Raw genomic sequence first — 16,680 nt, forward strand, 5'->3', positions numbered from 1 at the left:
TTTTTTTTTTTCATTAACGTCTTGTCTCTTTGCTTCTGCGTCCTCCAAATCCTTTTTATCACCGGTATTCTCTTAAGGAGCTTCTTTTAATCGTTCAATTACACGCAGGAAGGCCGGGTTTTACAGCAGATGCGCGCGGCGCAAGCCGAGCTCGCCACTTGCCCCAGGTCGTAATTATCAGGCCGCGTAACGTATCGTGCCTCATTAAACCGAGCTGTAAAGTTGGCGCTAAGGAAACATGAAATCCTCGTTGGGACAACTTGTTGCTGTCGTAAAAAAATCATTTTCTTCGGGACGTAAGCGCTCGTTTACGATATAGTCTTTAAACTTTAGTGCCACTCGCTTGAATCGCGAGTTCTTTCACACAAGCTCAATTCGTCGCAATTATTCTCCAGGTTTCTTATCCGTGACGGTAAGACTGTCGCAATTGAATGGCGGTAATTGAATATAACGTCTATCGGTGATGCACAAGCGGATAGAATATATAGTACGTTAATCGTTTCACATGTGACACAATAACTTGCGGATCACTATAGATAACAGTATCACTCTATATCTCGCCTTTGTCGTTTTTCAATTTATTCCGTCGCAACAACGACAAACGCGAGTAATTTAATTAGCATTATGATATTGTCATGGCGCGTGTGTCGCAGCAGAATATTAACTGTAATAACGGCAATACGTCACAATAATTTCAATTAGCATGATCTAGTTGCCTGTGTTTCATTGTCGTATTAAATCTGTTATTTACTGGTAAATTGGCAAGTGAAATTTGTTATCGCGACTTTTAATTTATTAATTTATTAAATATTTAATTAATTTCCAATTGTTTATTTTTGCACATTACATATTAATTACAGTGGAAATGAGATCACATTTAGAAACGTAAATAGAAATACTAATTATAGTCAATATTATATCTATTACGATATAAGTGTTTCACACATAACGAATAGGGAAGCCCAATGTACGGTCAGGATCTTGGTGCTTCTATTATTTTCTTATGTGATTTTATTTTACGTATCCTTCGACGAAACTGCGTGCCGTTATTTTCGGATTCAACGCAACCCCTGATTGAAACAGGACCGTATTATCACGTATTAAATTGCTAATCAATTTAATAAGTACTTGATGCTCACTTGTATCTAATAAATCCTCCCTCCTAATTACATCAATAATTTTTGCAACACTATAATTACACTAATTATATAGTGTTGCAAAAAAATTAAAATCGGAAATATCTATTTAAATTTAAGCGGGTTGAAAAGAATTTATTCAAGAACCACGTTGAAAATGTTGAAATATACATTTTGTTAGACGAAGTATTTCAGGGAGGGACTCGCGATTTCCCTTTACATTCTACAAAGAGATGCCGCTGTTTAAGAAGGAATGCGACCATTGGCGCATGCATGTACGCATAATAACGATGTGTCGAAGTCGCGGGGAAGCTCCGAGGGTATTTATTTGCAAACCTGGTATACAAGCGCGACTGGGCTGGCTGTTGTAGCGTTCGGAGGGACCTCTCGACAACCGCCACTTAAGCGAAACGCCGGAGGGACGGCTTCCTTCCCTCGTGTTCAATTAGCGCCGTGCACGAAATATCAATTCCATCGGTGGAAAGCTTCTCATTCAACGTAGACCGAGTGCAAATCTATAGCAGTGGGGAAGGGGGAGGGGAAGGAAGGAAGGAAGCATCCAGACATCTTCGCCCGATAGAGAATTATTGTTAAATTTAATTAAAAGTTTCTTGTGTTTAATTTAATAATATGCCATAAGTGCATTAACAACATCTGGATCTCCGTTAAACTTGGTTGATTAATTCTACTATTCAATTGGATTCGCATATTAAATTTAATTATGTTCGATACATGAAATTCTGTTTTCGATGAATATATATGTATGTCATCCCAATTCGGATACCAATATGATATGCTTAAGAATGAATATTATTATTCAATGTTTGTTAAATGAATCTTATGACTTTTTTATTCATGACTAATTGACTTTCTTTAAAATATCCCAGGATTAAATATAATATAGCAATATATAAGTAATTATGTCAGAAATAACTGTATATACATTTAAATAACATATATTTTAAGTGACAGACCTATATTACAGTACTTTAAATTTTGTAGTGCATTTTCTCAACTTTAAAACTAAACGAAATTCAATCGAATTGCTTTAATGATTCATGCTATCGCAAGGAATAAGGGTTTCTAAAATTTAGTTATAGTTAAAAATATCTAATAATAATCAAATCGGATATATTTAAAATATAACGTTTGAATTACCTTCAAGGCTGATAACTTTTTAATACATTTTATTTTAGATTCTAACGCTCTTAATTTTAATCGCGTTCTTATTCTCGTTTCATACAGTTCTCAAGATTTCAATGCTGTATAAAACGATATTTCTCAAATAATAACAGAACAGTAACAATATCATATAACCGCATTTCGACACGCGGATTAAATTTTGCGGTTTGCTTCCTCGATAGTGACGTTAATCTAATTTCGCGTGTGGGCGTTCATCCGTAAGTAAACCTTTAATTGTGCTGCAGCAGAGCGTAGTACGTTGTATAGAGATACGTATAAATACTGCATCCTTTCAATTCAGAAGAATTGACAATTTATTGATTCGATTTAACTCAACGTAACGCACAGCTCAAAATTTCCATCGCGCTCGACCGTGACGTTTTTCGCGAATGTCGAATTGTGCAATTCGAAATGCGCGACGTGTGAAGTAATTCAGCCTCGATCTTACCGGCGTGGAAGGGGGGGGGGAGGGTTTATCGTATTTACGATCTTAAATCCAATTAGAAAGTTACATTTTGTAGTTGGCAACAATGTTTCGCCCTCTCACACCTGCCCTTCCTAACTCGCATTTGTTTTGCGTTCAGCTTTAGGGCATATCTACCTCATTCCTCGCTCTCCCTCTCCCCCTTTCTCTTAACGCACCCCTTCTCCGCATGTTTCCCACGTATTTACCTTCTACATTAATAATCTCTCGTTTGCGTTGCAGAATATGGACGTAGCCAAGGCCTCCGAGCGTCTTCTCAAGCTGGCGGTGAGTATGCACATATGTCTACGTATACACGTGCAAATTTATAAGCGCGTACCGGATGTGTCCGAAGCAGGTTGTAAGTCAACAATTTTCAACGCTTTGTCGTGACATAAACTCGTGAAGGCGCCCTCAAAGTTGTCAAATATTTTTCAAGTCACATTTTTCATACGTCAACATTATTGCGAATATAAGTATTATTGTTTGCGAATACATAATTTTCTATAAAATTATTAAACATCAATATTATTTTAACATCTATGCTTTTAAGCTAAAAGGGATATGAAGATAATAATATAACAGAAATTCAATCCTAGAAATTAATTTTTTTCTTAAATTAATCGCAATTTGAGTTTATCGTCGTATTGATACTATTTTTATATTTTACTTGTGAAAGAAAGAGAAAAAGAGTTGGAGGTATATAGATACCTCCAACTTTCAATGCTAGATTTTCGCCCTTTTTCCCCGAGTACGGTACGCCTCTTACGAGGAAAGTCTCGAGGCAATATTTGCGAATTCAATCTCTCCCCTCCCGCAACAAAACGCAGTTTCCGCCTGAGTTTTGCCACGGCTACGAGCTCGTTCGACGGAAAACGCGGGACAGAGAAAACTTGTATCGAACTACGTCGTCGATAAATGCTGCCGCTTAATATAACGCGTTGTAAATCTATTCCGTGCAAAAGTCCGCACGCTGGCGTTAACTTTCTTGTGTGCGACGTTTACCGGGGAGGAGGGGGGAGGGGAGGGGGGGACATAATCCAGGATGCTTATGAGATAGAATTTCCAAACAGATAACGTAGAAACAGAATACTCGAAATCTTTAGGACTATTCGTAATTGTTGATATTTCGCCGATGTGATGCTGCAAATTTTATTCGTCAGTTTATTCACTTATGCTCTTTCGACGTTTCTTTTTTCTTTATCTAAAAGAATAGAATGTATGAGGAACGGTTAGCTTTAATGTTCCCGGTTAGAGATCTTTACTTTACGATAAGTTGGATCTGTTGCACGTCGGAAAATAAAATAAGCTATCCGCGGGAACGTGAAATAGGAATGTTGTGTTTCTTCACAAGGAAGAGCGTGCCTGGGAAGGGGTACAGAGAGAAGATTCTGTAAGAGCTTCGGGGCTCGCGCGCAGAAAGTACGCCGGAATCTATGAATTCCTGATTTAAGTTTCGTCGTGCGTCGGCCGTATTCCCGTGACGCTTCCGAGTGAAATATGCACGCCAGGCGATGGAAAAAGGTCGTTTGTCGCCAAGTCCGCAGGGAGATCGATGCACAACGATATGCCGAAGATGTTTCGATACTTCCGATTCGACTGTTTTTTCTGCCGCTATAAAAGCAGTTGCTGGAAAGTGAACATCGAAACGGTATAAATCTATATAAAGATAGAACATAATCTTTTTGGAATAATAATGTCTGTTATGCATTTTTACAGAATCAATAGAGGAGCCTTTACTTTTAACGGTAGCTTCTTTGTTGAATTTCAACAGTCGATCTTTTTCCTCGCCGTTCCAATCTTTAAAATATTGATAATGTTGGGAAGAAATTTTTGTCGGAAATAAATCTTATCTGAAATTATCTCAGCGTTATAGAAGATTAATTTCCGATATTCAAGCTGTATAGCTATTTGTATTTTCTGTATCTGCAGTTGAAGGGACGTTCGATTGCTTTCTCCGCACATCGAGAACGTATGCAAAAAAAAAAAGAGAAAGAAAAGGGAGAAATGAAAAAATGAACTGATATGCGCGATGCCAATAGTTTGTTCATGCGAGCGCTCATCGTGTCTTTTTATTTTCGCGTTCTTCTTGCATCGCGCGCCGACACGCTCCGCTACTCCTCGACGTTCAGACCCGGCCCGAGTGATTCCGCGTCCGTTCGTTCGTCGTTGCTTGTTATTCTCTCGTTAGCCCAGTTGCTCCGGATCGGAACTAGCCGGCCGTAGTGTTTCGAGTGCTGGACGGAGTCCAGTGAACCGAATTCAATTATATAAATTCGTCCCAAAGCGACTGTCCTCGGAAGCGTGTATAACGGTGAGGCGCGCGCGCGGCAAGCCAGCCCCGTCGCGTCGCGTCCGGCCGTTCGGTAGATGTCGATTACTCGCGATTAAAACAGCAGACCGACGGTCGTGCATGACCGAGTTTTGTTATGGAACTTTCGTTCACTCCACGTTAATTGATCCGACTGTGCTCCACTGTTAATTATCGGCCCGCTCGTCGACTCGCGCCACCGACCTTTTCCTCCGAGGCACTTCGACGCGCGATTATAACGCTGACGTGAAATAAATGTATTACATTTACGAAAAAAAATCTTAAATACGGCTGTAATTTGCTTTAGCGCATAGTAAAATCCAAGTCCGTTCGTTAATTTAACTATTTTGTTCATGATACATCAAAAGTCAATAAAGTACGACGAATTTGAATTAGGTCAGTTAGTAAACAGTACTAAAATAAATTTAAACGCTCAAGAAAAAGAAGTGTCCAAATACGCTTCAACCCCAGAACTCTTTCTAGACCAGATCAAAGTCTCAAAACAATACTGACATCAGCTATTGAAAAAAACCCTCAGCGTGTCTTTTAATAACATACGACGGAGAGAGGGAAAGCATAAACACACATACACACACATACACACACACATACACACCGGCTTGAGGGCAAAATAAATTTCGCCGTGTCGAAGTAAGATTTCTTTCCACCAAGGCAAAGCAAAGGGTTGCTCATTTGCGACAGCCGCGACATTCTGTTTGTCCTTGCGCGCGCGGAGGAAAAATAATTGTTTGCCGATCGACGGACCGAGTCCGTCCCTCAATCTTTTGCGCACCCTTACTTTTCGTTTACACCGCAAATAGCCGCGAGGGACTGGGGATCAGTGTGACCGTCGTGGGTTAATTGCGGTTCTTATGTACGAGGGTGGCACCGGAAGAAACAGGGCGGAACTGCAATGCGGGACGGGACTTTAATCTCGTCGTAATGGGGAAACGCAATTTTCCCGCAGTCCGCCTCGCCAATGAGGCCCTTTCTCTCTTTTGCTCCTCTCCTCCCCTTGTCTCTCTCTTTCTCGGCTCGATCTCGCCTTTTGCACACGCCCGCGTGTCAGTGCCTCGTTCCGAAATCCCTTTGACTTTGAAAATCACCCGAAGTGCAAAACGGCGGTAATGGCCGATTACCCGGTCGCTTTTATCTATCGATCACGAGGACTGCAATATAATGATGGACCAGCTGGACACAATCTAATTTCTGACATGTAATCCTCGACGATTTAAATTCACGCCCCAGTGAATATAATATAATTTATGCAACTTTTGATGACAATTATCGTCCCAGGCAACGAGAAGTATCAAAATGCTGATGCCGTTATCCCTATTATCTCTAAAATATTTTTCAGGCGAATTATAAATAGCCAAATATTCGCAACTGATCAATATATTTATCCTTAACACTGATGAGTCTTTCCGAACAATCTTGAGTGGCAACTTCGATTAGATTCACCATTTGCATACTTTGTGAAATATAGCCCCACCTCTCCTACTCGCAAGCCAATAGCCGGCTCTCGATAAAGTTAAAAAATTCAATCCGTCCTCATTTACATTCTCTATCCCGACCGTTATTACTGGGTTATACCTTTCACATGTTAATGTCCTTCCAGACCTAGTAAGCGTAAACGTCTCCGATAGACAGGTACACGTCGTGGCACCCTCGGGACACGAAGAGAGAATGGCAGTTGAGAGGAGGAGGAGGGGGGGGGAGGGTAACGTCAGCGATCGGGAAGAAAATGGAAAATATCGATTGCCAACGTAATGCGATGCACGCGCTTAGGCAGGTCGACTTACTTCCCTACTTTTTTCTCCCCTCTCTCCCTCCTCGCAACGACTATTAATGACGCGGATGCGCCGATCCGTGCTACGCGCATGTAGAAAATCTCGCGGATCGTCCGCCGCACCTCGTAATACGATATTCCTGCATTATCGATGAAAATCGACTGCCGGATGGTGCACGTAAGCCAAGCACGCATTAATGTTATGCGGCCGGCGATGGGATCAAGCACGAATCGAACGGTATTGCTGGTTTCTTGCGCGGGGATCGATGTTTGAGCTGCGCGCATCAATATGAATGAACGCGCCCTTCTGTTCGCGCGACTCGCGGATGGTATTTTATACGACTCTTTGCTGATTTCGGTATTATATTTCTTCCTTGAATATCTAACATCGACCAGTAACCTGTGTATAATTAACACACGAAAGAATATAATATCTGTAAACAAAAAAGAGACAAATTACGAGTATGTATATTTTTGATAATGATTAAATTTCAATTCTAAAGAGAAATCTGAGAATCCAGAGATTGATATGTGTCTAAATAGTTACTAAAGAATTCGAAGCTGTATAAACACGATCTATACGATACAAACGAGAATTGAGAATTAAAGAATTGAACATCTTGAGAAATCAACATTTTTCCGTTGTCAAAGTTTCTCGTCGATACGCCATACACATACGTATCCTTTGAGCGCGTTCGGTCGACAAGATTTTACATCTCTCAACTGCTTGGAGAGAAAACTCTTCTTTTTTAGATAGCCTCTGGCCAAAAAAGCCGCTTAAAGTTTACCGCTCTTTCCCTTTGTAGTATCGTCGACGTGTCTCAAACGATTCACTGGCTTCTGCTGTAGTCCCCCTTGCCACTATCATCTTCTCTCCCCTCTTTCCGCAGATCTCATCCCTGTCTCCCTCTTTCTCTCCCCTCCGGTAGCATCCCCGAATAAACGAAATTAAAACGCCGAGGTAAGTTTTCCCGGACTACGTGGACGCCGGAAGAGGCTGCTATAGGAAACCGGGAGGAAGTGCTGAGGTGGCTTTCAGTCCTTTTTTCGCGAAAGTCCTACGGAATGCCTCGCGGCGCAAGAGACTTGACCTTTGTGCCTGGCAACATTATTAAGTCCTTTGCCTCGCGTGAGAGGGCTCGGTAGAAGCACGCGGATGATACCGCGACTCGGCGGCCCCGAAATGGCATCCGAAACGAAATAACTTCGAAATTCTTCGTCATGAAAGCGAGCGGGGCGGTCCGTCGAGAAATTTTCGCGAAAGTATTTGTCTGATACTGAGGTCGAGCTCATACTCGGGTTTTTTTTTCCACCTCTTCTTTTTCTTCTCATCGCTATTTCTTTGATGCGAAAACATTTATTTCGGTTGTCGTTGCGCCACAAGGGACATGAACGTCGCGGCATAGAAGAAAAACAATCAATCTTAAAGTTGTGATAAAAGTTAAAAAGAACGTGAAGAATGAAAATGATAATAATATACCTTTATAGCGACGAAATCACGACATGTTGTTTTCCCTCTGATTTTTTATTAAAATCAGAATGTTATTAAAAAAGAAAAAGAATATTAAAGAAAAATGTATATAGTTACAACAGAATAGGCAAGGACTTTTAACGTAGCGTCGTATTATGAACGTGATAAATGATCAAAGGCTCGGTCTAAGTTACTTCCATTAAAGCGTAATTAAAGGAACAGACGGGATAATTTATAAGTTCGTTATATAGTCGCCTCACTTTCATCTGCAGATGCGTAAATAATACTGTAATACACTCGTCTCTCCACTCCTGATTATCCTCGTTTCAGTTAACTTTTTTGGCGTCATTATGGGGCGTCGCATTTTATTCAGTCCATTAAGAACATGATACATATTATATGTGTGTATGTGTATGTTTGTGTGAGAAAGGGGAAAGGAAAGAAAAAGAGAGAGAGAGAGAGAGAGCTTTGATAAATTTTTTTAATTTTTTATAATCGCGGCTCTTTTCCTTGCCGTTTGCATTTCAAACGCATCTTACTGCTCTTATACCGTGTTTCTCGTTTACGAATTTTATGGGAAATAGCTGTGCAAATTTCTCACAATAGGCGGAGAATATGGAAATATGAAATTGTATGCTCTAATGTTTTTTTTCTCAATAAATATGTCTACTACATTTAAGTAAGTCTCAGAACTTAAATATCTTGAGAAAGAAAATGTCTCTTGTAATGTTTAATTAGGAAAATATATATGTGATTGTAAGGAATACTAAAAATGTATTATTTAAAATAAAATCTATAATAAAATAACATTATTTCACCATGTTGTAGAACTTATCAATTTTCTATCAATAGTGTTTATGGAAATTTATATTGTGTTCAGTAAATAAAATCATGATTATATTTCTGAATCTAATAATCCATATGGAATCGCGTTTTTAATACAGTGCTAATACAGTATGGTACAGCTATTAATACAGTAAAAATTGATATTTTCTAATATTACACATCTGGTATTTTATTTGCAAAAATAAATAATCGAAATTCCGAGCTCGTAAAATATTGACAAAGTCATTCTTTATGTTAAACAGACTGGATATTTCTACTTTTGACATGCGGATTAACTTTTTGCAGCGAGCTCTTTCTTCTTCTGTTGTAAATGACATTGTCGACATTGCGACTTTAGTGTAATTCTAACCATTTATACTTACATGTTAAATTTTTATTGTTTCAGATACCAAATCATCTAGTATGGCTTTGCTTTTTCTATCTGATATTTCACTCCTTCCTCAATCTGTTAGGCGAGCTGCTACACTTTGCAGATCGGAATTTTTACTGCGACTGGTGGAACGCCAACAATATCGATACGTTCTGGAGAACATGGAACATGCCGGTGCATCGCTGGGCTGTGCGGTGAGTAAACTGTTCATAGCAACACTTGATATCAGAAGCTTCTCTATTTTGGTTTTTACAAAATTGGTCCAAAATAATTTTCCAAATGTGTCAATGTTATTATATAGTCAATGTATAAATGAATAACATGGTAATAATTAATAAGAATGGAATGCGAATTTTACGTTAGCAATAACTATTCTAAAATTTCGATAATTGACATTCAATTATATGCTTCGTCCGAAGTATTATTAATTAGCTGGCAAATCTTTATTTATTATTGCCGTTTTTAGAAACGATAACGTGATTATCATAGTATTTTTGACATAATTCATAATTGGATGATTTATTACGGGATAACTTGATATAGGTTTATTAAAAAGCTCATTAAGAAGAGGTATAATAAAATGGTAGCTACGATCGAAATATATATCTATAGATCGTCGTTTATCGAACAAAGCTTAACGTAATTAGTGATCAGATGCGCATAAAATGCACGCCCAGATGTTTCCGATGCATGGAAACTTCTCTTCCTTTGCACAGACTGAACGTTAGATCACGTTATTGGCGAAAAATGTAATTGAATCTTCTTAAAGAGGAGCATACTTATTAATGAAGTTTAACCTCGGTTAGATTGAACAGAGGAAGTTGATCAAAGGTCCAAGGCTTGTAGTGACGGCCTCATCTCTTCCACTTCTTCTCCGTTTTTATCTCTTTCTCTCCCTCCCTCTTTTTCTCTTACCGCTCCCTTATGCTATTTACCCTCCGCCATCTCTCCGTTCCGTAACACTCAGCTTCTCGCGTACCTGCCGCGAACCATAGAAGGAAAAACTCTTCCGGCGCTTTACTTTGCACCTTTGACTCGGCTGTAGAGATAACATGATTATATAATAATGCAATACGTATCTCGCTGAGGTTATTTCATATGACTGTCGTTTCAACGTAAAACATTTGTGTATCGTCTCAGTAACGTAAACATGTCTCACCTATTTACGTACAAACATTAGACAGAAAAAGGAAAATGATGCCACTGGTGCTGGTTGTCTCTGACACTTTTGTGCAGTCAACCCTCTTTGTAAAATTACAAAAATTTTATTAACTTAATAAGTCTGTCGACATTGCGAGACCGGCTTGAGTTTATACGTGCGCAAATTTCCGCGCAGCTATATAGTGTGAACACGTTATTATGTGAGACGTTACACGGCAGACAGTCTTTCGTCTTATAAGAATGAGCTTCCTCGGGAAAACCTTTTATTCCGCCTAAAATGTCTCCTTCAACCCATACATCTCGGGCTGTCGCCGCCACATTAGATTATACATCCCCCCTCCGCTCAATACAATCAGCGAACTTCCGAAAGACTTTTCCGGGCGGGCCTTCCATCTTCCACGGTTACCCATCGCACGTGCACCTAACAACTCGAGCCCATAGTGACGACCTCCTTTCAAGAGCCCGCGCCTGGTTCTTTGTACTTCGGAAGTAGCCCAAAAGAAAGTTTAAATCCCTGTAAAAGTGGCCGTACGAAGTTCTTATTATGTGACCGAGAGAAAAGGGAGAGCCACGGTCGGAATTACCACGTACAAACTGCACGAGGTTTACCATGAATGTCGTATAAAGAGTCAATCTACTACTTTTCGCGTGGGATATTAGATACTTCGCGACGGGGGTTGCCTTGAGATTACTTAATAAGTACTCCGCATTTTTCCTCGATATCTCTCAGAATGTTGGTATTAAGCTCGAATAATATTACTGTTGCGAAGAGACTTAATTTTATCACGGGAGAACCGCGTTGCTCTCGAGTTACTTCCGGCAGACGTGACGTAATGTGGAATAGTAGCCACCGCTGCATAACAAGAGAGAGCGGGATTGTCTTATAACATACCCTTATAAAACGCGACACGTACCGTGAGAATGACTGGCCATGCTCCCTTTTTAAATGACATAAAAATGGAGAAAAATAAGGCTCGCTAAAGAGACGCCGCACGAGTTTCCGCGACGCGAATTTCAAAGTCTCACCCCGGCGCTCGCGCGCTTCTTTTTTACCTCGGCGACGCACCTGCCCGCTTACGGTCGTTCGTTCCTTTCTTTTTTTTTTTTTTTTGGTCGCCACGACCGAGATACGCAGCTGCATTTGCGAGCTGCGACTGGCACGCAGCCATAGTACGCGGCGACGATGCGCGGGGGTGGTCGAGGTGAAAATGGAAATGCTCCCCAGACGACGAGAGGAACGACGTGAAACGCACGGAGGTGCGTCGTTGTTGACGAGAAACGCTGAGGCCGACGCCTTTTCAGGTTTGTAATGGGAAAAGCCGATACGCATCGCGATGCGCACTTAAGGCTGTTTATTCCCCGCGGCGCTTATAATACCTCTATAACTGGGAGATATTCCCGAACGTCGTGCGCGAAAAGGAGTCGACGCTCGCAAGGAGACGCGTCGGTTGAGGGGAAAAGAAAGCACGATGCGGAGGAAAGAGTCTGGCGGCAGCAGCAGGAGTCCTGAGGATGCGGCGAAACGTGCATGGCCCGAAATCCTTAGAACCGTCGTCGTCCCACCTTTGAATGTTCTCTCCTTTCTGCTGCGCTTTCCTCTCATACTCCCTTTTCCCCATTCTCTCTCTCTCTCTCTCTCTCTCTCTCTCTCTCTCAAAACGCTTCTTGCTCTCCTTTCCGATGCATCTCTCCACCGATAGCCAAGCGGCTAACGACTCTTTCCCGAGTTGCCCGGTTCTGCTTGTTCGGCTATACAAACGAAAACGATAATGGTCGAGTGTTGCCAAACCGGAATGTTGTTGAAACTTTCCTGAATATTGCTTTAATTTTTTGGAGCGACTTCGCGCGCCATCGTACCTTTTTGTTTGCCTTATCGGCCTAACGATTTTTGCGTGTATTCCGCGGCACAATCGCCACCGTCTCAGAGAACGGATACCATAGAAATGCGTGTTCCTTTGTGACACTGATAATAACATTGTCGGCATAATAGGCGGACGTGTTCTAAATATCCAAGCTCGTCGCGATTAGAATCGGAGTATTTAATCGATTGAGCCGTTTAGATCGTTTTTCTACTAACAGTGAGTCGAATGTGCAATTTTGCCGGAACACTATACGTGACCGATCTTAAAAAAAAAAAATTGGAGAGAAGCGGCATAAAGAAAAAAAATTTCACATGATTCTAATATATAAATATTTTTTTTACTTTATTTTTTTAACAGAACCCACAGAATAAAAATTTGAAAAATATATTACATTTGAATGCAGTATGTATTTTATTGACGGATACATTTACATATATGTTACAGACATCTCTACATTCCGATAGTAGAGATGGGCTATGGTAAAACCACGGCGTCGGTGACCGTCTTCTTTATTAGCGCTTTCTTCCACGAGTATCTCGTCAGTGTACCCTTGAAGACGTTCAAGATATGGGCGTTTATGGGTATGATGGGACAGGTAAGAACCTCCCGCGCGTTCGCTTTGCGTGTTGACTGTGCAAATATTGACTCTATTGTCAAGAAATTCTTGTTGATTCCTCAAAGACAGCGACTACACACGGACTTTAGACAATTTCAATAATTCTGAATTGCTGAAGATTATCGTTGATCCTGGAAAAGGGACTGAAAAATTCAGTCGAGTCTCTAAAACTTCCAATAAACTGAACGGAATCGGAGCGGAAATGTGTGCAAATTGCTAGAATTAGATTAACCTTAATATAGAGACGTCAGTTAATATGCCTTTAATCGTCATGTAGATTTCATCATATTCCGGGATTTCAGACGTTGCAACATCATTTGCTATGCTTTACATGAAATTACGTGGCGCACTACGTCTTGTATGCACGTACAAGATCCACCCTGTCCGTCCCTAAGTACGGAAATTCCGGTCGTGCAACGCTAATTGTTCATTCTAGATACCACTGTCGGTGTTGAGCAAGATGGCGGAACGATACTGCGGCGCCAGATGGGGCAACATCGTCGTGTGGGCGAGTCTCATCATCGGGCAACCACTTTGTATAATGATGTATTACCACGATTACGTTGTAACGCATTTTGGTGAGACTCTGATCGAGGACTATTCGGTGGTGTAAGGGAGTTAAAAGGGAAAATGCAGAAATGAGGGAGGAACTCTTCGAAGAGAGGGGGAGGGGGGAGGAGGTAGAAACTCGTGATCGAAAGATCTGTTTCGCTTGTCCGCGAAACTGTCGATCACGGATTCACGTGGCTTCCAGCTTGTATTCCGGGCGCGAGGAAATTCCTCGAGTCATCGTCCCGTCGTAATTTAATTGTTTGCTAATCGTTTAATTGCCCATGTGATGATTTACAACCGTTTGTAAGTTTGATAATACAAATGTGCCTTAAACGTAACTTCGCGTTGTTGTGAACAACAATACGAAGTAACGCGAGCGAATGTTGAAGCGAAACCGAGATTGTTCGCGGATCGTTTGAAGATACCATTTTGTTTTATAAGAATTTTCTAGTACATATTTGAAAAAAGAAACTGTAAATATGTATTTACCAGAGTTAGGCGTGTACAGCGGAGCCTTGATAATTTTTGTACAATAGCAATTGTAGTCGCGCGCTTCCACGCCGGAAGAGGCGAAACTGTTGTCGAATAAACAAGATATTTCGCATTGATCTTGTTGAATTTCGTCCCGCGGCCTCGAGAACTGGCCGCAGGGTCACTCGGGTATTATCCTCTCAGCTGGAAACTGAAGGGCTGTCTCGTCGGCCGTTGAAAAGACAGCTTTTTAAGGGCGTAATCCGCACGTTCTTTTTCCTCGCCAATGAGGCGGAAATCATATGTTGAGGGTTTATATTCTTTCTTGATACACATATCCCCCTGTGTACTGCTGAAAAGTAATATCCTTGCTAAATCCACGGAAACGATATTGAACAAAGTATTAGATGAGTCATTAAGTGAAGCTTTTGATAAATTTTAGGTAATTAGGAAGAATTATTTGATTAATTTTTGTAAGCGTTATATATTTTTTAAATCTCTTTGTAATTTTTTAAAATACACACATTTACAGCACATACATTTTTTAAATACTACATTTTTTGAAACGCCGAGCATTACATATTAATTATTACGTAACTATAATATAATCTTCTTGAATAACAGTCACATGTTCTTTCTGTTTGCTTGAGTAAATACAGTAAATATTTCATAATCCATCAATCGAAAAATGTATAAAAGAGATGTTTCAGCGTAGCTGGATAAGCAATTGGTTATCCGACAGAGGTAGTTAGGGTCATGTCACGAACGAAGAAGAGCCTAACCCTCGAAAGAAACACTTCTTTGAACTCTGACCCTTGGGTTTTTTTCCCCCCTGATGAGTCTGGATACTGTGTGTCCCTACGATAAATTAATGATGCTGAAGACCGACGGTCAAAAATACGTTTTGCGTCAAAATGATAGATACAGCACCCAGAAGAAGCGTAAATTAGCGACAGAATTCTGCTTTTAAGGTAAGTCTTAATCACACAATTTATTTCCAGCGAATACACAGAATTTAAACATATTTAAACAAGACTGGCAATATATTATCTAAATTCTAAACAAATAGCAACGTCACACATAAAGGATGTTCTATGTTATCTGTAGCATTACTGTCGCGATATCATATCTTCATCTCTTACGTATTAAGTAGATAAGGATTTTATGAGCATCCTACTGAATGCGATGCGTGTCGCCCTTACTCAGGATCGCAATTTTCTAGAGCGACAGCACGTGTCGTACAAGTATATGTCTCGTCGTAAAGGAAAGTTGAATGTAACATCCTGTAATGTTATCATACGTTGTTGTTCATTCGTCACAGAAACATTAGGTATGCTAAGGTCTAGATGAGTATAAGAGGTATGAAGATTCTCAAAAAGATCTTTTTTCGAATTTAAAAAAAAGCAATCTATATTAATTTTTTTCTACGTGAACATTAAATATTATTGACATTTTTATGGGAAATAGATAAGTTTGAAATAAATTTAATAACATTCAAAGAACGAATAATAATGTTACCTCCGTTCTTTGTGACATTTGAATAATTTAATTTTTTATTACTTCGCATTGATGCAAACGTTATATATTTAATTTTGAATTGGAGAGCTATTGAAAGAAATGACAAGTCCTTGACAATGGAATTTTATGATATTGAGTTTAACTAATTCAATTGTTATTATATTCAATTTTGCAATTTTCCCTTAATTCGCGAGAACAGAAATTTATATCGCGCGAAAGAAGGATACATCTCCGTTATCAAACTTGTCACTGTCGGGAAATCCGCGCTCTATCGATCGAGGGTGACATGAATGTAAATGTCGGAATTAACTCGCTGACATCTAGAAATGCTCCGAACCATTTCCAGAGTTAAAGTTTCTTGTTGCACGGAGATGTATTTTCTCGCTAGCAAGGTACGCACCCAATGTCTGTCGCTGCGCTCAACAAGTTAAATCTTATCAGCTCGCCGGTTTGACTTTAGCGTCATTATAGCGGTTACCTCTTAAATTGGCATTTGCGCCTGACGCGGTAAATAACTTTGTTAGCGCCGAAACTCTCGAGGTAGGGGCACTTTTATCCCTTCAGCAGCTGCATTGTTCCGTAAACTGATACGCGAGTCCGCCTGTACGTGCCGTAAAAGCAGAAATTACTTCTCTTGATACGTGGGACTTTTAATTTAATTGCCCCAACGGGGCGGGAATGCATTGCACGCTCTTAAATTGATCCTATATAAAAACGTTGAAAAAAAGAACCCGCGCGCAAATATCTCGGCCATTTCTGAGGCACGTGGCTGACGTGTACCGCGTTACAATACCTCCGGAAGGGCTTTGTGACGAACGACTCGGCCATTTGCGAGAACGAAGCGTGAAATTCATAAGTACCGGAGCTGTCACGTTAATGTTAATTTAGTGTTGAGTGTCGAGTAAATAAAATGATATAAAAAAAAGAAAGAA

General features: G+C 40.3%; 1 protein-coding gene across 1 annotated transcript in view; it reads left to right on the forward strand.

The window, feature by feature from the left end:
* The window catches only part of LOC105453318 (diacylglycerol O-acyltransferase 1), a 92,131-nt gene extending 77,768 nt beyond the window's left edge, over positions 1-14,363 (forward strand). Inside the window, exons 9-12 of the mRNA XM_011695159.1 lie at positions 3,025-3,069; positions 9,584-9,762; positions 13,036-13,186; positions 13,644-14,363. Coding sequence (XP_011693461.1) covers positions 3,025-3,069; positions 9,584-9,762; positions 13,036-13,186; positions 13,644-13,820 — 552 coding nt within the window. The 3' untranslated portion in view covers positions 13,821-14,363. The remainder of the gene's footprint in view (positions 1-3,024; positions 3,070-9,583; positions 9,763-13,035; positions 13,187-13,643) is intronic.
* The last annotated feature ends 2,317 nt before the right edge of the window (positions 14,364-16,680 follow it).

Source organism: Wasmannia auropunctata, unplaced genomic scaffold, assembly GCF_000956235.1.
Source record: "Wasmannia auropunctata unplaced genomic scaffold, wasmannia.A_1.0 LD336000.1, whole genome shotgun sequence".
Classification (NCBI taxonomy): domain Eukaryota; kingdom Metazoa; phylum Arthropoda; class Insecta; order Hymenoptera; family Formicidae; genus Wasmannia; species Wasmannia auropunctata.